We start from the raw sequence: 24,283 nt of genomic DNA on the forward strand, positions 1-24,283 counted from the left end.
GGCCATATCATCATACAAATGAGAACCCCACAATGACAGAGATTAAGACCATTATTTGTAGTATGAGCTCTGCTTTCTGACCTTTGATCCAGGAACCATACATCTATTTCTAAATTAAGCACCTTTACTGGAAGGAACAATGCACTTCTGCCACAGAATTCTGCTGGCAAAGTATAGCACTTTAGATCATTTTTCCTCTGGGATTGGAGTACAGACTCTGGAATGTCTGTTCTGCTCCAGGCAAGAATACACAAAGGTCAGACATAGTATGGTTACCAAATTATTTAAAGAAGCTCAGTTAACTTCTTACCACTGAATTTAGTATGAAGTGAGAATGTTTAATTTTAAGCCGAGAGATGAGAAGGTAAAAGATAACTAAAGACTAAACATACTGTGATTGTTGCCTTTTATTTAATTTACCTTACAATTTACACAACCGTGAGGGAAGAATCCTAACATTTTCTTTCTCAGAACAAGCAAGTTGGACAAATAAAATGTTAAGCATCTACACTTTATTGATTGATTTATTTACATAACTTTACTCCTTTTGCCTTATTTCTCTGCTTTCCAGGAGCCCTAGCAGCACTGCATCAGCCTCCAGTAAAGTTGTATCTGTTTTTGCTCCCAAGAATCTAGATGTGAGTTCCAGGTCCACCAGTCTCAGACGCACTCTGGATCCTTTTTGATATTTTCTGGGGGAAAAACAAAACAAACAAAATAAGTTCTGTTAAGCACTAGACATGCTTATGTCTTCTAGGATGGAACATATTCTAGAATCTCTGGCACTAACGCACCCCAGCCTCCATTCCCAGCTCTTTCACAGGATTGCCTTTGTAATCTTGAACAAATCACTCAGCCCTTCCGTGTCTCACTTTATTGTCTGTCAAATGACACTGATAATATTTACCTACATATTTGCAAGTGCACTTTGAGATCCTTGGATGGAAGACAGAAGTGCAAAGTAGTATATTACTAGTTTAAATTCCAAATCGATACTAGTTTCTTTGGCAAAAGATAAGGGAGTTGATAATGGCTTTTTCAAGGTAATGATTCACCTCATTCTTTATGAAGTTAGCAGCATTACAGCGCTGCACTCACCAATATTAGTTTACAGTTTACTGTATTTTATAAGTAACAAAGTTGCAAGAAAAAAGTTTGATTGTTTTATTTTTTAAAAACCTTTCCAACAAACTACTCAAACAAATTCATTTTTAAAATTAAAATTTTGCAAGGCACTTGAGAGCCTGATGCAAAACCCAGTGAAGTCAAGAGAAAGACTTACAATGATTTCAGTGGGTTTTTGGATTAGTACCTTTGTCCCTAATTTCAAAAAATGATTAAAGGGAATTTGTATGGAAACTAATACACGAACATTTGTGGTAACTTTCTTATTACATTGTAATCACACACACACACACACGCTATTTAAAGTACCTTGCTACAGATAAGGAATGAACACAGGTGATTTTGCTAAAGAATAGGCATTTTTTAAATAAATATGTTTTACTTTTATTGAACTACATGTTTAAAACAATAGATGTGAATTAGAGGCAGTGTGATTTGGGGGAAAGAGGGGAAAGCTAGTAAATTCTCCTTCTCCTTGTTTTAGGGCCCAATCCTGCTAAATACTTACGTACATGAGCTTAATCATGTGTGAAGGTTGTTCTGATAACTGGGCCTACAAATTTACCAAAATTCGGTCCAATAAAAGATATTGCCTCACCCACCTCGTCTTTATAAAAAGTGAATAAGTTCATAAGATGTCATAACTTAGAACAAAAAATGTTAATGGGACAAGGTATCAAAGGAAGACAAACTAAATTAGTCTAAACAAAAAATTCCTACTGATATAATTTAAGGACAATTTAAGGATTATTTTTGGTAAACAAGGAAAGTGTGGAAATTAGAAAACGAAAATTGGTATGTCAGAAAGTAGGCCTAATTGGTGGACAAAATAAAGACCGCTATTCTGTCCATCATTTCCTTTGTGGGTCAAGTACAATGAATGATAATCAATAATAAGGGCCTGATCTGTACCTATGCAGAATCCAATTAACTTCAGTGAACTCTGCCCAGGTGCAGCAATCCATGCTAGACCCCAGTGAGAGACTGGGTCTTATGCTAGAATGGAGTTACTATTGTGAACTATTTTGTTCTTCTACCAAAATGTTTTACTGTATCTGTGGTATCATGTACACCATTATCAGCAAGACTTATACATCATTAAAGGGGAAGATAACACATCACTAGGTCATTGGTGACATTGCTACTCTCTGTTCAAAAAATACGTGACACTGGCTATTCAAGCGACTTAGCATTTATTTAACGATGGCTAAGGCTACATTTATGTCACGGAGGTCATGGAAGTCATGGAATCAGTGACTTCCAGAGACCTTGGTGACATTCTCTGCTTCAGCCCCAGGGGCTGCAGGACTCTGAAGCTGACAGCCAGTGGGGTCCTGGCAGGGTTCCAGCAACAGGCGGCCCCCTGCAAAGCTCCAGCCACATATGACAGACTCCTGAGGGGGCCCTCCTCAGGGTTCCAATGACAGGTGACAGCCTTGCACAGGTTGGGGGGAACGACGCCTCAGGCAAGCGGCTGGGGTGTCCCATTTTCTCTTTGGGAAATATGGTCACCCTGCAGCTCGCAGCTACCAGCCACCACAGTGGTGGGGGAAAACATGGAGCTGCAGGAGCAAACGTCACAGACAGGTCACAGCTTCCGTGAATTTTTGTTTATTGCCCATGACCTGTCCAAGACTTTTACTAAAAATAGCCGTGACAAAATCTTTGCCTTAACTATGGCTTATATCTTCACTTCCAAGCCTTAGCAAGGAAGGAAGCTTTTTGTTTGATTCTATCCTCCACAGAGTTAGTATCATTTGCAATTTTTTGTTAAATTATTTAAAAAAACAACCCCCCACACCTATTATAATGGAACATTCTGCCTAGAGGAAGAGAGACACTTGTGTTTTATTGTTTTACTTTTTTAAAAAGTCAATGGGAGCTGCTCAACACTTGGTAAAAGCAGGCCCTAGGTGACTCAAATTGGACACCCAAAATTAGTGAACACTTTGCTAATGATACTGACCTTCTTTGTAAAGTAATTTGCGAACTACTGATGAAAAGCACTATGTAAGAGCACTATGTATTTTTGAAAATTTCAGCGATAAGCAATTCTTACTTTTAATGCATGAAAAACTGAACACTTATCAAATGAGATCAACTTTAGCAACAGTGGCCAACTGGAGAAGGTGAAATAGGCAAGTCAGACTGTCTAATGTATATGCTCTCTTGACAAGCTCATTGTTTTTGCCTTTCAACCCAGGAAGTCAGCACTTACTGTCTAACAGCTAACTACTAGCACTGTGCAAAACAGTGGGAATCTCTTAGCAAAATGGTAATGGAATCGATCTCTCTTTAATGAGTCATCCAAGACTACAGAAAGACTGTGCTGGAAAACAAATGTGATCTTAAAACAAAGTTGTTCTGGGCCCGTACGTATTTATTTTGATATGCGAAGATCCTAGTTTACAGTTTACTCCTGGGCCTCTTAGTAAATCCTTTGCGGCTCAGGGGTTGGGTTATGCTTTTCCCCCCAGAGTAGTAAAGGAAAAATAATTGATAGTATGATTCTAAAGAAGTAAGTACAGTAAGCAGCTTCTTGAGTGATTTTCCAAGAACTTGCCCTGATCACATTTGCCAGTAACAGTAGCAATCAATGCAATCAGTCAGGATTTTTATACACTCTTTTTTTAAAAAGAGAAAATTAAAGTATTTTGACTTTCCTAAAACATGAGAAAAATAATACATTTCTTAAAGGGTAAAGTGCAGATCTTGAAACCTCTCAAGGACTTAGGTGAAGTAAAATTCACTTAACAGTCGTAGTGGTGTGTGAAATAGTCACTGTGAAATTCAAAATGCTGGGGAACAGGGCATGTTTGCATTTGGTTGTAAATTTGAAACGGATTTCCAAAAAATGGGTTTTTAGCTCTTAAACTGGACTGTTCTAAAGCCAAATTGGTTTCACTGTGAAAACAGGCAAAATCTTGCAGTTTCACAGTAGAATTGCTGTTTTCATGAACTTTGGATAAAGCACAAAATTTCAAAGGTATAAAAATGGGCAAAACAAAGTTACAGAAACTGTACCAAAACCTGAACCTATTTACTGGTGATGAGGACACACAAAAAAAGAAGCTGGTTTAGGCTTAGGATAACAAAAGATGCCTCTCACAGACGGGGGTTGCTGACGTATTACTGTGGCTCTTTAGCAATGTACATTGGTAAATTCTGGTTCCTTCTCAAGCTCAGGTTGGCCACCCCTGATATAGAGAGACTGCTCCTAGCGCCTTCCAGCAGCCAGAGGCTACAAAAGATGGAGCCTTTTAGAAATATCCAGGGCCAATTCTCCAATATGAACCCAAGAGCTGCCCTCTTTATTAGCAGCACAGAAGAAGGGTGGGTCTTGGTATCTCACCAGGGTGTTGCTCTTGGACAGTTGGACTTCTCATCTTACTTTAGCCCTTACTTTGGCTGGTAAAATTTTCATCCCTTATGTAAAGGGGCCTGAGTGGGTGAGCAGATGAGGTATATGAAAGAGGACATATGAATGGAATAAGTTAAAAAATAAGTTAGTTGTTGAGAGGGAGAGAGATTTTGGAAGAAGATGTGGATCAGAGAAAACAGACAGGAGGAGGAGGTGGAGAATAGAGTGTATGAAAAGGAAAGGGATAAATAGGGAATGGAGAGGAAGAGAAAGACTGACAACAGGTAACTCACTCAAAATAGTGTAAGAAAACAGGATATCATCATCTACAATAGGATAGAAATAAAAGAAAATATAGAGTGAAGCCAGGAAGGAAGAGTAGGTATAGCAAAAGCAAGAGAGACCTAATAAGTTAGAATTAAAATTTTTTAAAAAATAGAAATGTTGAGTGATATGTTAAGTACAAAGTAAACAGCACACAACTCTTCCAGTCTTCTGAAAAAAGAGGAGGGACAGATTTTTGCCCTGGATAATAAAATGTAGTCCTTAGGCTAGGAGGTGTCAGGTAAATTGTCATGCCCTACCAGTACCTATATACATATAAACACACCAGTAAATTAACCTGCCCAGCAATGACCTAACTAGAGCGCTACCCTGCAAACTCTGTACTCACATGTATAGATCTTCAACAGGACTATTAAACTGAGGAAGGTTTTGCAGGATCAAGCCACTAGATCTCCAGAATGGAGAGAATTTTAAAAGTTACATATTAGCCTCCAGGTCTAAAGGTATTAATTTTATACTGAAAAAACTCCTTTTTGTTTGATTACCACCATAATCCTTTGGCATCCAGATACTATAGTGATGGGTGTTTTACAAATGCACAGATTAGACAGATAGTCTGACCAAAATATATATATTACTATAAAAAAGTGAGTCTTACAAATGCAGGCTATCCCTGTGCTATGCATCTCAACTGTGAAGTAAATTCAATTTATCATAATGTTCCACAAGAATGCTTTAATCTCCCATTGTAGAATTATAAACAAGCCTATTTGCTCATGGTAAGGTTTGTAATGAACATTGCCCAAGTTCCCAGACATGCCTTTAACACATATTTGTAATGAAAAAGCCAAGTAATTGTACCATGGTGAAAGCAGCACAAACCTTAACTGCTGCTTCAATAATTTGAATTTAAGTTCCAGATACGTTAATCACACATAATCCAATTATTAAAGAAAGTTTTCCGTAGTCACAGCACACCTGCTTACAAAAGTATCCTGAAGAACACCACCTTGAAGCAGCTGACACAACTGTCAATTTGTGTGGGTATAAACATTTGCCTTTGTGACAGATTTTCCCTACAGCCAGAAAACTTTAGGATAAAAGATCAATGGAGGCTGTAGAGAAAGCGGAAACATGAATACTACTTGCAGTGGTTTCCCATCAGACAAGTTTAGAAACATGGGCAAATGATAGGTTGCTGCAGGCATGGTAATCATACATAAAACCCATCATTCTATCCAAGGCACCAAAGTATTAATCCCTAAAACAACCGAGGTTATCCTGTGTTTAAGGTAGAAGCTTTAAGTAGAATCCAGTGACAAAGCAGGCATTTTGTTATGTTCAAAACAGGAGAACTGTCCAAAAAAGCACAAAATACCAATGGAAAAGGAAAGGAATTGTCCAGCTTTCTTTCTCTCTTTTTTTAAAGGGTTTGCTCTCTTTTAAAATGATGTCAACAGCTGTATTCAAGAGCATTCCATATCAGGACAATTTGTGGGTAGAAGAGACAGGACCTCCGCAAGTGCTATATGTGTTTGTAAAGCATTCCAACGTTTGTCAACTTTCCATTGTCAAGTGAGAATACTGAACCCACTTTGAAGTAAACAATTTGAAGGACATTTTGGTCTGGAGTGGAAGCAGTGGTATAGAATTCCTCTGCAAAACTTTTAGAAAACTCAAAAAAGGGAAAAAAATGTAATTTGGAAGTAAATTCTAAGGAAAAGGAGTGACTCAACTTTTTTATAATTTACTTCCAAAACAGTAATCAGAAGGGCAATATCAGGTAGATGAAAATTAGTTTGTGAGTTAAGGCAGCCTCTGGAATAATTTATTTAGATCCCTTTGATGCTTCGGTCCTATTTCTTGCACAACATAACTCTTGCTCTCCTACCCAGAAAAAGTTCCCCTTCCCTCTGACCTAATAGCATAGCTTTCAAACCAGAGCTGGCCTTTGGGGTTCCTCTGGCTACAGCATATCCTTCATCCTCATTCTAAGGACCTAGACACACTGAGACTAATCACTGATTTCTTTTGAAAAAGTTTCCAGCCCTTTTTCTTGTAAAGACATCTTTGAAAATATAAATTGAGAGCTGAAACTCAAAGATTGTCAATGATTTTTTACTAAAGGTCACGTTCCCCTCCACAGCCACCAACATTTGTCCTTTTGGACCCATGAAAACCTCAATTTTGGAATTGGTCTGGAGTCCTCAGTTTTGGATGGAGGACTCCAGACCAATTCCCAGTTTTGGAGGCAGGACTCTGTGAGCTGCCAGTGCAGGTGCTGGGGCTGCCATAAATTCCTGGTGAACCACCAGTCAGCTACTGAACTGGATCTCTAGATTACTGTTCCTTGACAAACTATTCTGGCAACTATTCATAGGTTTCCTTCTGTCTTGTAGTGGGAAGCTAGCAATGGCACAAAGGTGCCTCATCCCTCAAACATCTTTCTATAGAAAATGACTCAGGCTGGAGGTGCCTCAAAGAATCATATCAATATCTTTTCTCAAAACCTGAAGATAGTAATTGTCCACAATGGTGTGATCATAATAGACGCAAGTTTCTTATGGTAGTGATAACAGGGGTGATTGATTTTATTTCTTTTGGAAGGGTGGAGAAGGTAGCAGTGGAAACAGGATAAGGAGTCTGAAGGGGCGAGCAAAAAGAAAAGCCATTTTTCATATTCAAACCAAGTTTCTACAACAAATGTTGATTCACCCACACTGTATATCTTCAATATTTTGTAATATAAATTTAATAACAAAAATATAGTAAGTTTTCAAAAACAATACGCCCACAAATTGGTGCAACCAGGAATGGAAAGTACTATATATGTGCAATATAACTTACTTTCCAAATGATCATACCCTTCTATTTTATTCTGATTCTCAGATCATGCCTCTCACTTTTGTACCAGAGCTTTAAGTCTGTTAAAACCAATTTTTTTCTTTCAAACCAAGCAAAAACACAATCTCTCATTGAAGACTCTTCTGGATACCAAATTTCAACATTTAAATTTTAGCCATTTTCAATGTTCTCCTATTAAAAAACAAAAGCAAACAAACCTAAGAATATTTTCATAAGAAAGACGGGAAGGTAGGGGGCTTGTAGTGATGGTTTACAACCCATGACAATACAGCTGGGGAAAAAAGTTCAAATATTGGTTTGTTTAAGACGTTACCTTTGGATAGAATGTAAGATCTGCAAAGTGAGTAATTCAGAAAGCCATGAGCATGTAAAAACCAGGGGCTACAACTGAAACTGTTCTGTGACTCTAATTAGAGTGTTTGCTACCAAGTGAATAGTGTCGCAAGTGTGCAATTTCATGTCTATTCATGGGTAGCAGGAGTATCCTTATTTTGAGAATGACAACAGACATTCTCTCCAGACTCTAAAGTATGGCATAATGACTGCAGTATTTTTTTTTCAATCATTCAATATATAAGAATTTTACCTGGCCACTTTCCCAGCATCATAATCATGAAGCCTTTGCCATTAAAATCATATAACAATTATTATTTTAAGTTAAAGTGAAAGGGCTTTTATTCCTAGAAAGATTATAAAATCAATGACAACTGCAGAAGTGGGGGCACTTTACATGCTGTCTTAATTTTCTCCATCCTTTTATAAACTGATTTAAAAAATGCATTCATACACAAAGGCTCCTCAGAAATCCTCTGTTCCACTTCATAAACATGTAACATTGCTACCCTGAAAGGCAACTAGGACATCTCAAATAAGCATATTCAAAATGAAAATACTCTGTTCTGTCTGGGGTTTTCTTTGTTTTTTGTTGTTGTTTTTTTTAACTTCAAGTGCTTTCTTTGGAGTGATCTTTATGAAGTCTAAAGCTAAACAGATTCAATCCCAGACCTTGATATGCCTGTTCTCTTCCACTATGCACTCTTTCATACCATATGTTGAACCAAAAGAGCCTGCCTGTCTCATCTGGATAGGAAAAGGGCAATTAAATCTGGTTTTGTGTTTCTGTATTAAGGGCATGATTTAAAGACTTTCCTTTGGAGAGGTTTTTGACATTCTTTCCACAGACATTTTTTAACATCTGCCAATGCATTCTAGTGATGGTTCTCATAGATTTAAATAGAGGGAATTTCTCTGGCTAGTTCTTTGATATAAATATATTAAATAATGCAAAGCACACTGAAGTCAAGGCTAGGACTGAACCGCAGTATCCAGTATCTATACAGAATGCTGTGAGAAATTCTGATTTTGCTAGGCAAATTAGCTGTATTACTGCAACAATGCATCTTCAGACTTTCAAAATGCATCTTTTGAAACTATTAAGGAATAGTGTGTTTATTCCAATGCCTTAATACGGTGTAGTTGAAGATTTTCTACGCTTTCTCACCATTTCCAACTTTAAAATGGAAGACTTCATATTTGTTAACTTAAAAAAAATACAACAAAAATGAATGGTCTTTTATGAGATTTTTACAGTCAATTTGGCGCCGAATTTTTTTCTTTGATATTATCACCACTGTTTAAGTACACCAACAGCAATCTGAACTCCCCCTGTGCTATGTGCTATGCTTGTAGTTCCTTACTAAAATACGGTTATTCGTAACAAAACTTCTGATTTAGTAAAGTTAGGAATAAAAAATATTTGTATTTCATTGTCAGGAGTTTATTCTGGAATTATAAAATGTTCAGAGCTCTGTCCTGAGCCCTGCTACTGCTCATTTGCTCTAGCGAGGGGGGAGGGGGTCAGTGTCATATGTCACAGTTCAGGGCACATCTCTATTCCCCTCCCTGGTACAGCAAGGGCGTGGACACTCACACTTCTGGCTCCTGTCACCTCTTGAGTGTAAACACTTCTCACTCCCTTCTGACCAGGTATACAGGGTATATCCAGGTTGTACAGTTCCCTGCCTTCCATATGTTGCTCCCACCAAAAGAGAGTCTGCCTAAACAGTTCTGCTTGCTTTCTCTTCAGAGACTAATAATAGAGCAATTGCCAACGTTATAATTTACCACATGGCACTTCCAATGCAAGATTATTTTATTTTTAAGATAAAACCACTACAGAGAAAACATTAAAACAATAAAAGAACCTACACGCATGCTAATAAACCCACCAATTGTCTCCAACATGGGTTCTGGCAGGTGAGTCCTCCATATCCTTCAAAGGGGTCATTTTGTGGTCACACGTTCATAACAGTATCAGTGCACAACTAACACAGTCTTATATGGTCTCTTTAGGCCAAGTCCTTCCAACGCTTCCCTAAGGATTGGAGCCCTCTGAAGACCTGGGGTCCTGTCCATTTGTTAGATCAGGAAGAAGCCCCCGAGCCGGTTTAAAACCAGGCTATACACGTCTACCCCGATATAACGCTGTTGTCAGGAGCCAAAAAATCTTACCGCGTTATAGGTGAAACCACGTTATATCGAACTTGCTTTGATCCGCCAGAGCGTGCAGACCCGCCCCCCACGGAGCGCTGCTTTACCACATTATATCCGAATTCGTGTTATATTGGGTCGCGTTATATCAGGGTAGAGGTGTATATCCAAAATCCTCTCTTTGTCTGTTACCCCCTGGAGAATCTCCTTTGAACTAGTATATGCAAACCTCTCTGGGAGTGGCTTCAAAAGGCTGATAACCAGAGAAATTACATTAGCAAACCGACTCCTCCTAGAGAAATTACATACAATCTCACAACACCACAAAAATTGCATTTTTAATACAATGGACCCCAAAGGTATTAATAAGGTTCAATAAGGTTTCACTCAATTCAGTGAGGGGTTTGTCCAGGATACTGTTATATCTGCCACAGTAGAGCTGGCTTAAAAAACCAAACAGGTGGGGATATTCCTCTGTTGTCCAAGGCTTATACAGGCTGGCATAGGTGACTGGTTGTGGGCGGGTCCAGGGGAATGGAGCCTGGTCAGAGCACACTGCTCTTCATCAATCCCTGACTAGCAAGCAACCGCCTCAAGAGTCACTGCAGCCAGAGCATAGTTTTGAGCAACTCTAAACTACACTCAGAGTTGAACAGGCCTCCAGGATTTGAAACCTGCAATCTACTCCTTTGCAGTTCCCCCACCTCTGCTGCACCCAGCAGAAGACTGGATCCAGGATCATAATGTACTTGCATCAAATGAGGATGTTGAAGTACTTTCCAGGTCATTAGTAATCAAAGAGATGTTAGACAAAATCCACTAGGGATAAACATTTTTAATCAACAGGCCTGGATAACTTGCACCGAATGGTCCTAAAAGAGCTGGCTGAAAAGTCCTTGGCCCACTAATGTTAATTTTTAATAAATCTTGCTATACTGAGGAAATTCCAGAAGATTAAGAGGGGGCTAATATTGTGCCAATATTCAAAAAGGGCAAGCAGGATGAACAAGGATAACTATAAGCTGCTTAGCTTGACATCAATCACAGGCAAAAGAATGGAAAAAAACGGATACGGGATTCAATTAATAAAGAATTAAAAGACAGGAATATAATTAATGCCACAAAACATGGTTTTATGGAAAATAGGCCTTGTCAAACAAACCTCATTTTATTATTTGATGAGATTACAAGTTTGGATGATAGACGTAACCTCCTAGATGTAATGTACTTAGACTTCTGTAAGGCATTTGATTTAGTACCACACAACATTCAGATAAAAAAATTAGCAGTTTATAATATCAATAAAGCACATGTTAAAGGGACTAAGAACTGGCTAACTGACAGATCTCAAAAAGTAGTCATTAATGGGGAACCATCAACAAATGGGAATGTTTCTAGTGGTGTTCCACAGTGTGTGGTACTAAGCCTTATGCTGTCCAACATTTTCACCAATGATCTAGAAATAAATATAAAATCATTGCTGCTATAATTTGTAGAGGACACAAAGATCAGCAAAGTTGGTAAATAAATTATAGTGAGGCCCACTGGAGCAAACTACAAAAGGGAAGTGGTGGATTTTCCATCTCTTGATGTCTTTCTCAAAGAGATGCTTTAGTCAAATGTAGTTATTGGGCTCAACACAGGGGTAACTGTGAAATTTAATGGCTTGTGATATACATGAGGTCAATCTAGATGATCTATTAGGTCCCTTCTTCCCTTAAACTCTATGAATCATTATTGCAGCAGTCAGTCAATCAGAAGAAGAATGTATACTCAAAATGGGATTTATAAGGCATCCCTGTTTTCTCTGCAATCGTTAAGTATGGCACAAAAATGCTCCAAGGTTGCTGGTGGCCAAAGTTAGATTTACTCCATTCTGTAAGAAATTGTAATTTTTTTTTCTTGTGACTTGTCCACCCATGGCCACTTTATCTAGACTTGCTTTCCTCTCCATTTCTTTGTTCTCATCTTTCCATGTGCTAAAAAGCAAAGATCTTTCTATATTTTGTTGCTGAGTGTTTAGTTTCATGCTATTTGTTTAATAAGTGTCCAGGATATTTTTTGCTCCATATGTCACCATACAGGTATAAAAAAACCCTCCTTTCATAAGTGGAGAAGGACATGCTTTTCAGGATAATGTTAAGCATCGCAAAAACTATTCGCCTATCTTACATTCTGTGAAATATTTAGTAGAATGCATCAAGCCTATATGTAACCTTTACCCTACTGCCCATATTCATTACACTATGCGCTGTATTTTCTAACTACAATATATGCAGAAAGTATACAATCACCACTGAAATCAACAGGAGTTGTATGTGCCTGAGGTAGGATTTGGTCCCAAGAACTATTTTATTTAACAACTTCTAAAAGACAAATTTATCTTGAAATTCTTAGATAAAAATTTGGGGGTGTAATTAGATCCAGAAGCGTAAAAGGACATTCTGTGACATGAAAATCCATATATCCTATTGTACATTATACAGTAAAATTGTCACTACATGGTCTAAACAGGTGTGAATTTTAATAATGTCTACTGACGTTACTTTTAATAATGTCTACTCTGATAAGGACTGCAACATTTGGGGATTAAAGGGTTACCTTCTTTATACTTATGGATGTGCCCAAAACTTAAATGTACTGATCAAGTGGTGTCTTCATTCCAGATGACTCAGATTTCTGTATCCATGTCATTCTTAGGTGTGCTTATGTTGCTGGCTGTTAGACCATTAACAATTGAGGTGTTTGGGGTTTTTTTTGTTTTTAAAAGAAGTGACAGTGTAGATTCCCTCCTCCTAGAATAGGTGGGTAAACTTTGGTGGATAGTTGAAATGTGTTGGTTTTCACTGTCTGCTGATAAAACCAAAGAATACAATGCCTCATTACAGCCCTTTTATGATAGAAGTCATCCTAACAAATTGGTGAAATAACTGTCCATCATGTTGTACAATTATGGTAATATCACTAATTAATGGCTATATTTTTCTGCTAAAGTAAAAATAAAACACTCAAAGTTTAAAATCATTTACAGGTAAATCCTAATTCTACATGTGGCTCTTAAAGCTGAGATTTTGCTCTTTAAAAAATATTCTAGACAGAAATTCATTTTTTTACAAACTTCTTAAAGGTACTGCTAGCTTTTACTTTAAAGTAAACCCTTCTTCCAAAGTGTCCCACACTATGCTACAGTGACATTTGCCAGAATAGAAAAATATTTTTTGTTGACTGTGTGGAAGAATGAGTTTGTGTTGTAAAAAGCTATTATTTAAACTTTTTGAAAGAGTCCCTCTCTTCTTTCACACTAAAGGAATTTTATATATATATATATATATATATATATATATATATATATATATATATATATATATATATATATATATATATATATATATATATATATATGATATTTTTCATATCATATCAAATATGAATGCTATAACCTTTTCTCCATGGCACAATCTGATAAGATTTGACAAATGAAACCTGAAAAAGGTAACTGCTGTCATCAAAGAACTTGTATCAGGTATAGTTATGTCATAATATAACAATTTATGCCAGTCACCTTCCCAGACTGGAATGTAGAATTTGTCACCTAACTTGAGAGGAAACATAATTTCAAAAGGACTGTGGTAAAGGAAATCAAGATCTTCAGTTGAGATTCAGCTACTTTGTTCTTAAGGAATATAATCAGTAGACAAACTCTTTTGGAAGACAAAAATGTTAGCTAATTTAGAAAGAATATTTTAAAAATAAGTATTATATATATATGGGATTTAGCTACTATTTAGACAGTAATGCCAGCAAATTTATCATTTCTAAAAGCTTAGTAGGATTGCAAAAGGATTATACACTTATGTAGAGAATGAGAATATCCAGTTATGCTAAACTGGATTTTTAAAAAGTTATAAAATAACTTTAATTTGAACATTTCCCCCCATCAGCAAGATATTGTTCACTGAAGAGTGTTTTCCACCGCCCCCCTTTTTTTTTTAAGCATCTGGTTTTGGTAATTCTCAGAGATTGACCACTCTATTAGAGAGACCACTTGTCCGATCATATATTGCAATTCCTAAGTTACTATGTTATATTGGCTAACAACCAAACTTAAATGTAGGCTCATGTCTTAGACTCAGAAAATCTATCTGTGCTTATCTGACAATTTCCTCTCTTTTAGTATTAATGTCCACAGATCCATTATAATGGGTACTTCAGCTTGCTTGAGGCTTGGAGGGCAGAACCAGACCAGTCAGTCATTGGCAACACGGGAGTACCACACCCCCTGAAGATCCCACCAGATGCGGCAATTTCCACAGCCATAATTCCACTTCTACTTTACTAAATTAGACAGTGTTAAATGTACTTTGAGGAAGAAGCACTACAATTCCTCCTACTGCAGAGTATAGGAAATTCTCTTCCATGAACAAAAACCAAATCTTTGGATGTTCAGTTCCATCTCTATTCTAGATGATCCATTTACCTCTGGGTGAGTTGCATCTGTGGACAGTATTACTTGAAGAAAGAAAATTTTCAAATAAATACACAGTTACATCTTCCTATTCATCGTGCTTAGATCCACAGATGCAATGGAGTTTTCACAGCAGTCTGCCTCAAGGGTAGGAACCAGGATCATCTTTTAAATATGGATCTCCAAAACAAAGTATATTACATATCCCTCCACATCTCCTTGTGAAGATGTCTGCCAAAAATTAGTATGGATAAAGAATGGATGATCAATATGTAAAGTTTTGGTGAATTTGTGTACTGATGGTCATGTGGCTGTCTGTCAATACAATGTCAATACAATACAATGACTATTCTACTGGAGGTTATCAGTGCTCCCAAGGATTAGACTTTGATGCTTAACAGAAGGAAGAATATTTCTTGAGTTTACTTTGAGAATGAATGACATGACATAACAGTTGTAAGGACTACTTGTCTGAATTCAAAGAATAATACTGGGTCTCATCGGAAAAAGATCTCAACTTCAAAACTTGTCTGATTGGAGAGAACAGCTATTGAGAAGTCTACTTTAATGGACAGGAAGTACGATTCCTCATGCATAGGTTCATTCTGGATAGTGCAATAAGCAGCAGAAAGAGGTTTCAAGGTTGTGCTCTATTACCTTCTGGGACTAGAATAAAGGTTTTTGCCCTAAGTATTAAATGTACACATTTTCCTTTTTTTAAATTTATTTATAGCAATATACTACACAGATTTTGAACTTTTTGCTTAGACACTCTCATATACCCACATTAAGTTCCTCCTGGAGGAACTCTAGGCTATGTTACACTTGTTTAACATCGCTGTTAAACGTAGGCTTTGTACTAGTCAGTAGAATAAGTTCTATTGGTTGACTTCTTGTTAGGTTCCATGAGAGTGGTAATTACTTCATCCAAGTATCTATTTTGAACCTGTCTGGTCATGGATGAAGGATTTTTTTTTTTTTTTTTTGCAATAGCATACCTCCTCAGTGAAGTAGAGACATTTGAACATCCAGTGCTGGATTAATCAGGTTGAGGTTGACAGGCATAATCTCTTCAACCAGAAAGGAATAAACAGCATCATGGCTGCTCTCTCCGTCCTATCTTTTGCATGGCCCTGAGGAGCTGTAGAAAAAGTGGGAAGGCATACAGGGAAGACATTGCACAGCTTTGCAAGAGGTCATTCATCACCTAACCTCCTGGGTCTAGACACAGTGAGAAGCCACGGGGCACTTTTTTGCTGTTTCTGGATCCAAAGAGATCAATTACCAGCCCACAAAATTGATTTGAAATAAGAGGATATTTCTAGAGGCAGGTTCCATTCTGCTTAATCCAACTTCTGCCATCTAAACCCTGGTATGTATCTTCCCTTTGATGGGCAGTGCACAGAGATAAGAAACTTTGCTCTCACCAGGACAAGAGTTGGTTTTGTCTCTGGGGATTAGGTTAGGCTGATAATTGTCTTCATCTTTTATTTATGAAACCCCATCAGACACATTAACTGTCACAATCAGAAAACAATCCATGGAAGAAATAGTGCTCCAAGACCTAATGAATCATTATGTTCCAGTTGGTGGATGCTGTGCTGTCCCCCTTTCTGGTACCTATCCTCTGGATTGAAGTGGGACCTGGAAGAGCATCCTCCCAAGCTGGCATCTGACATAAGGATCATCAGGCCTGGTTCACTAGTGGATGGATCCCTTTAAAAAATTTGATTCTTTGCCATTAGTTAAGGGAGCAGAGACTATACAATGGGACTTCGACCACTACCAATGAATATGCATGATATGCAGAAGGGACAATAAGAATGACTGGATAGGTCTCACATGAACTCTGCTTCATTGAAGCATTTCTGTATATGAGATCAGCATTCCCAACAGACTCCAGTAAGAATAGGTTTTTGGTTTTGTACCACCACTTGTTTTCTTGATGCCCATCTTCATCTTCTGATAACGTTCTTCTGAGATGAAACCTTGTACTTGATAGCATTTCTCCTTGGCTCAGCCTATGATTGAGTTCCCAAATGACATTTGTTTATCATGAATCCAAGGTACTTCAGAAACAGTATCCTCTGTGTACTTGTTTCTGCTTTTTCGTTGTACAGAGCTGTGATCAGAAAAATTGTCCAGGAAGAGATAAAATTGAATTTTCTTCTTCCTTACAGCCAATTTTAATACTACCATGATCCTGCAAGAGACACTGGGAGCACTTGTCAGATCAAATGGCAATGATTGAAGTTGAAGGGGAACATCTGCTATCCATATGCAAAGTGGAATTGTTAGTAAGATGGTAACATGAGAATGTGAAGATAAGTCTTGTTTAGGAATTTATTCAGATGTTTCAGATTGAATCCTTCTCTATTTTTCCCAAATTGTTGATGACTAGAAATAGGATAGGGAATCTACTCTTTTCCCTCCTGCATGGTACAACTTTGGTTTCCCTCTGCATTTGAATCAGATTGTTTCCTCCTCCACGCTGTTTGTGTTCCAATAGGCAGAGGGTGGGTTACTGAGAGCACAAGAGATGGGCTCCCTCCTCGCAGTTCCGATGCCCTATCTGGAGCAGGTGGGAATGGCCGTTACTGGGAAAGTCCTTCTGAGCCCCCACAGCCACAGGCTGGATGATGCATGTGTAGTCCAATCAGCACATGGAGCTGTGAGAGGCTTGAGGATGGTTCAGTGAAGATGGAATCTTTGAAGATTTTAGTTGTTGCACTGCAATTTTTCAGAGGTTTATAACTTGGCCAAATTTGGGCAGATTCCCCTTGGAGCCTTCATCAGTGGGCGGGGCATTCATACAGGCCAGGGCTTTATAAAGCAGCGCACAAGCGACCAGGGAGCTTTGCAAACAGGGGCTGCTAACAGGGAGTTTTGCAAGGGAGTTTGGAAGGGGAGCAGGAAGGGGGCGAGGGTCCCTTGCCAGTTCCATCTGTTTTCTCTTGACTCCCCTTAATACCTATAAAGCAACTACATTCATAACTTTTTGCTTAAACAACCCTTTCAGCTGACAGGGGGCTGCAGACGGGAGTTTGACAGAGGGAGGCTTACGATGGTTAGGAAGACCCGCAACACCTGTGCCAGCACTGCTGCTGTCTCCTCCACCTGTGCCTGTAGCCAGACAGAGTGCCTAAGCATGGATGCCTCTACCCAGATCCTGGTGTGGTTTTGCAAAGACTGTAACTTGCAATTTCCACTTACTGATATCCAGGCTGGGGGGACCATCCAATGTGAGAGGTGCCTGCTGGTGGAATCTCTCAGGCAGCAGGTGGGAGAGCTACAGGAGGAGGTGGCTAGGTTGAGGAGCATCCGTATCCACGAGCAATTCCTCGACAGTGTCCATGTGGAGACAGCTGAGGTAGCTGTCCCAGTACACAGGACTGCTGATACACCACTGGTGGAGGAGGAGATGGCTCAGGGTGGACACTGGCAGCTGGTTACTTCTGGCAGCAGGCAGTGCTCCACCCTTGCTCCGAACCCTCCTGCCGTGGTTATAGGTAACCGTTATGCTCTTCTTGATACAGGAAAGAAGGAATCACTCCCTACAGTAAAGGAGGAGAAGCCTCGTACCCCTAAGGCTGGAGAGTCTGCTGCCACCACTGCGAATAGGAAACGTAGGGTAGTGGTGGTCGGAGACTCTCTGCTGAGGGGGACGAAGGCACCCATCTGTCGCCCTGACATTTCATCTCGGGAGGTATGCTGCCTGCCGGGGGCCCGTATCCGAGACGTTACGGAGGCATTGTCGAGGATTATCCAGCCGTCTGACTACTACCCCATGCTACTCATCCATGTGGGCACAAATGATACTGCGCGGTGTGACACTGAGCGGATCAAGAGTGACTACAGGGCTCTGGGAGTACGGGTGAAGGAGTTTGGAGCGCAGGTGGTATTCTCTTCAATTCTTCCTGTCAAAGGTAGGGGCCCGGGCAGAGACAGATGCATCATGGAGGTGAATGCCTGGCTGCGAAGATGGTGTCGCCAGGAGGGCTTTGGCTTCCTAGACCACGGGATGCTATTCGAGGAAGGACTGCTAGGCAGAGATGGCGTTCACCTTTCGAGGAGAGGAAAGACCCTATTCGGACACAGACTGGCTAACCTAGTGAGGAGGGCTTTAAACTAGGTTCGACGGGGACAGGTGAGCAAAGCCCACAGGTAAGTGGGGAACATGGAGACCGGGGAGATGGGTCGGAAACAAGAGGGAGTGTGGGCTATATTGGCAGAGAGAAAGGAGAGTCAGGACAAAACTGGGAGGAAAGATCAAACCAGTATCTTAGATGCCTATATACAAATGCGAGAAGTATGGGGAATAAGCAGGAAGAACTGGAAGTGCTAATAAATAAATACAACTATGACATTGTTGGCATCACTGAAACTTGGTGGGATAATACACATGATTGGAATGTTGGTGTGAATGGGTACAGCTTGCTCAGGAAGGATAGACAGGGGAAAAAGGGAGGAGGTGTTGCCTTATATATTAAAAATGTACACACTTGGACTGAGGTAGAGATGGACATAGGAGACGGAAGTGTTGAGAGTCTCTGGGTTAGGCTTAAAGGGGCAAAAAACAAGGGAGATGTCATGCTAGGAGTCTACTACAGGCCACCTAACCAGGTGGAAGAGGTGGATGAGGCTTTTTTCAAGCAACTAACAAAATCATCCAAAGCCCAAGATTTGGTGGTGATAGGGGACTTCAACTATCCGGATACATGTTGGGAAAATAACACAGCGGGGCACAGACTATCCAACAAATTCTTGGACTGCATTGGAGACAACTTTTTATTTCAGAAGGTTGAAAAAGCTACTAGGGGGGAAGCTGTTCTAGACTTGATTTTAACAAATAGGGAGAAACTCGTTGAGAATGTGAAAGTAGAAGGCAGCCTGGGTGAAAGTGATCATGAAATCATAGAGTTTGCAATTCTAAGGAAGGGTAGAAGGGAGAACAGCAAAATAGAGACAATGGATTTCAGGAAGGCAGATTTTGGGAAGCTCAGAGAGCTGATAGGTAAGGTCCCATGGGAATCAAGACTGAGGGGAAAAACAACTGAGGAGAGTTGGCAGTTTTTCAAAGGGACACTATTAAGGGCCCAAAAGCAAGCTATTCCGCTGGTTAGGAAAGATAGAAAATGTGGCAAAAGACCACCTTGGCTTAACCACGAGATCTTGCACGATCTAAAAAATAAAAAGGAGTCATATAAAAAATGGAAACTAGGACAGATTACAAAGGATGAATATAGGCAAACTACACAGGAATGCAGGGGCAAGATTAGAAAGGCAAAGGCACAAAATGAGCTCAAACTAGCTACGGGAATAAAAGGAAACAAGAAGACTTTTTATCAATACATTAGAAGCAAGAGGAAGACCAAAGACAGGGTAGGCCCACTGCTTAGTGAAGAGGGAGAAACAGTAACAGGAAACTTGGAAATGGCAGAGATGCTTAATGACTTCTTTGTTTCGGTCTTCACCAAGAAGTCTGAAGGAATGCCTAACATAGTGAATATTAATGGGAAGGGGGTAGGTTTAGCGGATAAAATAAAAAAAGAACAAGTTAAAAATCACTTAGAAAAGTTAGATGCCTGCAAGTCACCCGGGCCTGATGAAATGCATCCGAGAATACTCAAGGAGCTAATAGAGGAGGTATCTGAGCCTCTAGCTATTATCTTTGGAAAGTCATGGGAGACGGGAGAGATTCCAGAAGACTGGAAAAGGGCAAATATAGTGCCCATCTATAAAAAGGGAAATAAAAACAACCCAGGTAACTACAGACCAGTTAGTTTAACTTCTGTGCCAGGGAAGATAATGGAGCAAGTAATTAAGGAAATCATCTGCAAACACTTGGAAGGTGGTAAGGTGATAGGGAACAGCCAGCATGGATTTGTGAAGAACAAATCATGTCAAACCAATCTGATAGCTTTCTTTGATAGGATAACGAGCCTTGTGGATAAGGGTGAAGCGGTGGATGTGGTATACCTAGACTTTAGTAAGGCATTTGATACGGTCTCGCATGATATTCTTATCGATAAACTAGGCAAATACAAATTAGATGGGGCTACTATAAGGTGGGTGCATAACTGGCTGGATAACCGTACTCAGAGAGTTGTTATTAATGGTTCCCAATCCTGCTGGAAAGGCGTAATGAGTGGGGTACCGCAGGGGTCTGTTTTGGGACCGGCTCTGTTCAATATCTTCATCAACGATTTAGATATTGGCATAGAAAGTACGCTTATTAAGTTTGCAGATGATACCAAACTGGGAGGGATTGCAACTACTTTGGAGGACAGGGTCATAATTCAAAATGATCTGGACAAATTGGAGAAATGGTCTGAGTTAAACAGGATGAAGTTTAACAAAGACAAATGCAAAGTGCTCCACTTAGGAAGGAAAAATCAATTTCACACATACAGAATGGGAAAAGACTGTCTAGGAAGGAGTACGGCAGAAAGGGATCTAGGGGTTATAGTGGACCACAAGCTAAATATGAGTCAACATTGTGATGCTGTTGCAAAAAAAGCAAACATGATTCTGGGATGCATTAACAGGTGTGTTGTGAGCAAGACACGAGAAGTCATTCTTCCGCTCTACTCTGCTCTGGTTAGGCCTCAGCTGGAGTATTGTGTCCAGTTCTGGGCGCCGCATTTTAAAAAAGATGTGGAGAAATTGGAAAGGGTCCAAAGAAGAGCAACAAGAATGATTAAAGATCTTGAGAACATGACCTATGAAGGAAGGCTGAAAGAACTGGGTTTGTTTAGTTTGGAAAAGAGAAGACTGAGAGGGGACATGATAGCAGTTTTCAGGTATCTAAAAGGGTGTCATAAGGAGGAGGGAGAGAACTTGTTCACCTTAGCCTCTAAGGATAGAGCCAGAAACAATGGGTTTAAACTGCAGCAAGGGAGGTCTAGGTTGGACATTAGGAAAAAGTTCCTAACTGTCAGGGTGGTTAAACACTGGAACAAATTGCCTAGGGAGGTTGTGGAATCTCCGTCTCTGGAGATATTTAAGAGTAGGTTAGATAAATGTCTATCAGGGATGGTCTAGACAGTATTTGGTCCTGCCATGCGGGCAGGGGACTGGACTCGATGACCTCTCGAGGTCCCTTCCAGTCCTATAATCTATGAATCTATGAATCTATGAAAAGCCCTAACCACAAAAGCCAGTCCCTGCAAAATTTCAAGTCTCCACTCCAAAGCACGGGGGCGCTAGAGCTGTTTAAAGAGAAGGTTGTCAGAATTCTTTTAATATGGGCAAAACAATGTAGTTTTCTCTAGCCTCGTCGTTGAAAATGGCTCACCAGCCATTGGTTGAAATTTTTCCCCAAAAATTCAGCTTGAGGCACCCATCCATAATGGAAAATTTCAGTTCACATAGTTTACATTTGGCAAAGTTATAAGCAACTGAAAACAGGATCTTATCATGGGACAGATCAGGCAGCCTTAATGAGAGAGACAATGTAGGTGACGTAATATCTTTTATTGGACCAACTGGTGAGGGAGACACGCTTTCGAGCTTACGCAGAGCCCTTCTTCAGGTCTCAACAACATTGCGTACAATGTTAATACAACCTTAATAAGAGACAGTACCACCAGCCCTGCCTATAATATCTTTAGGGTGGTTATTTTCTTGGGTAAGTTTCTAAAATATAAAATATTTAGAAACCAGAGGGCATTTCCCAATATTTAAAAACATGGTAGGTTTCATTTTTAACTAAAAAAAAAAAAAAAAAAATCAAAATATCCTAAGAACAATCTTAGCTACCTACGTTATGAATGCACAATAAAATACTAGTACTAAACAGACTTTTTGGTGAAAAAATGGTCATGGTTTCCTTGTCAAAGGGAAATTTTCAGATTTTGGCAGGAACATTTTTTGGCACTTTCTTAGGACTCAGATAGCCCAGTCAAATGATTTTGCTGGTTAATAAAAGTACTTTCTAGAGGAAACAAAATCCTTACAAAGGGTTGGCACCCTGAAAAGAAAATGGTTTGGCAGTGTCATACCATCAGAGTTCAAGACCCCAGCAGGAATGAGTCTAAAGTGTGTTGCAAGGCCACCAGCAATTCTGATTTCTATCAGAAATGACAAATATCAGTCCCTGAGCAAACTTAACACTTGAAGAAGACACGATGTTTTTACTTTCTGCTAAATATAGTCCATTAAAAAACATTTTGGATTTCAAAAAAATTGGTTGACCCAAACATGTGAAATGAGACAAAACAAGCAAATGTAGGAAGAGCTGAATGCTTTGTACATTATGGCTTGAAAGCAGTAATTCTAGGCAGTTAAAAATGTGTTATCTGGCACAACAGGCGAATGACTTGAATGTAGACAAAAGATTTAAATGTGAAGACAGAGGAAAGGGCAGCTTTTGGAAACATAAAGAAAGACTCGAGCCCGTGATGTCTTGTATATAGGGAGAAGTGTCAAAGATTCCCCTGATGCTACAGGCTTGGGATATGGGAAAATTATAGGAGCTATCAATGAATATAGCAAAGGAAAGAAATTCAGGAGGAATAAGAGAAGTTCAATTCTGGAGAAAATGAGTGGGAGATGGCAGCTGAACATCCAAGAAAAGATTTGTCAGAGAGAAGCTAAAGTTGCAAGTTGAAACTTGACCAGGAGGGTCGCAAGGAGAGAGGTGGAAGACAGGAAGTCTAGGAAGCAAGAACACCGTATGCCTTAGAATTTAGGAAACATAGGGGAGCAAGAAAATAGGATGGGACTTAGAGAAGGAATTTGGATCAAAGGATGGTGACTTTTCATGACAGGAGAAACAAGAATATGTTTGTAGGCAGTGAAAAATAGAATGGCTGAAACTAAGGGAGAGGGATGCAGTTTAAATGAGTATGAACAAGGGAATGGGTTGAAGAGAGGGACTGTTAAAAGAAAGGTCTCAGAGCTGGAAACAGGAGCAAAGGAGTAGAGAAAGGGTAAGCCGCAATAAAAGACCTGCAGCAGTGAGTCTCACAGTCCAAGTCAACTGGCTTGGGTTTATAGGGCATGCGCTGCATGGTTTAAAAAAAAAAAAAAAGCAGTGTAGGCTTCAAGCTTGGGTGAAGTGCAGGCTCTGAAACCCTGTAAAGGGGGAAGGCCTCAAATACCAGGCTGCAGTCTGAGTCCGAATGTCTATTTCTAGCCCCGTAGCACAAGCTCCGCGAGCCCAGTCAATTGACCTGGGCTCTGAGACTTGGCGCTGCAGATTTTAATTTGTAGTGTAGACATACCAAAGAGGGTGGAATTGTGGTAGGGAAAAGGACAGATGAGAGCAGGATTGAACCCAATGTTTTCACAGCAAGCTGAAGACGTACTATATTATGTAAGTGCTCAGAACAGTTATGTGTAGTGACATACTTCACAAATGGAATGGGGCACCTCCTCCTGTTTGGATTTAGATACTGAAATATTGCTCAGTAGAGAAACAAGGATCAAGTTCCAACTCCTGTAAAAGCTCCTAAATTAGCAAACCAACCAATCAAAAAAGCAATTGTGATGGAGCTGGGGTGTTCCTAAAGTGGTCTTCTTAAAGGAAAAAATTATGAAACATTAAGCTACTGTACAGAGTCAATCACCACCACTCACCTTCAAATTCGTCCTTTAAGCCAGCTTTTCCCAGGTACCTTTCTATATTTGTTCCTCTCACCAATAATCTCTCTTCCCTGAACTGTTAGCCCATGACTTGTCCTGTCTAT

The 24,283-nt window shown here is 39.5% G+C and overlaps 1 protein-coding gene across 1 annotated transcript in view; it reads right to left on the reverse strand.

Moving 5' to 3' along the window:
- Positions 1-389: 389 nt before the first annotated feature.
- The window catches only part of TPD52 (tumor protein D52), a 203,056-nt gene continuing 179,162 nt past the window's right edge, over positions 390-24,283 (reverse strand). The window contains exon 7 of the mRNA XM_042844739.2: positions 390-692. Within this exon, the coding sequence (XP_042700673.1) occupies positions 539-692 (154 nt within the window). The 3' untranslated portion in view covers positions 390-538. The remainder of the gene's footprint in view (positions 693-24,283) is intronic.

The sequence above is a fragment of the Chrysemys picta genome, chromosome 2 (genome assembly GCF_011386835.1).
Source record: "Chrysemys picta bellii isolate R12L10 chromosome 2, ASM1138683v2, whole genome shotgun sequence".
Classification (NCBI taxonomy): domain Eukaryota; kingdom Metazoa; phylum Chordata; order Testudines; family Emydidae; genus Chrysemys; species Chrysemys picta.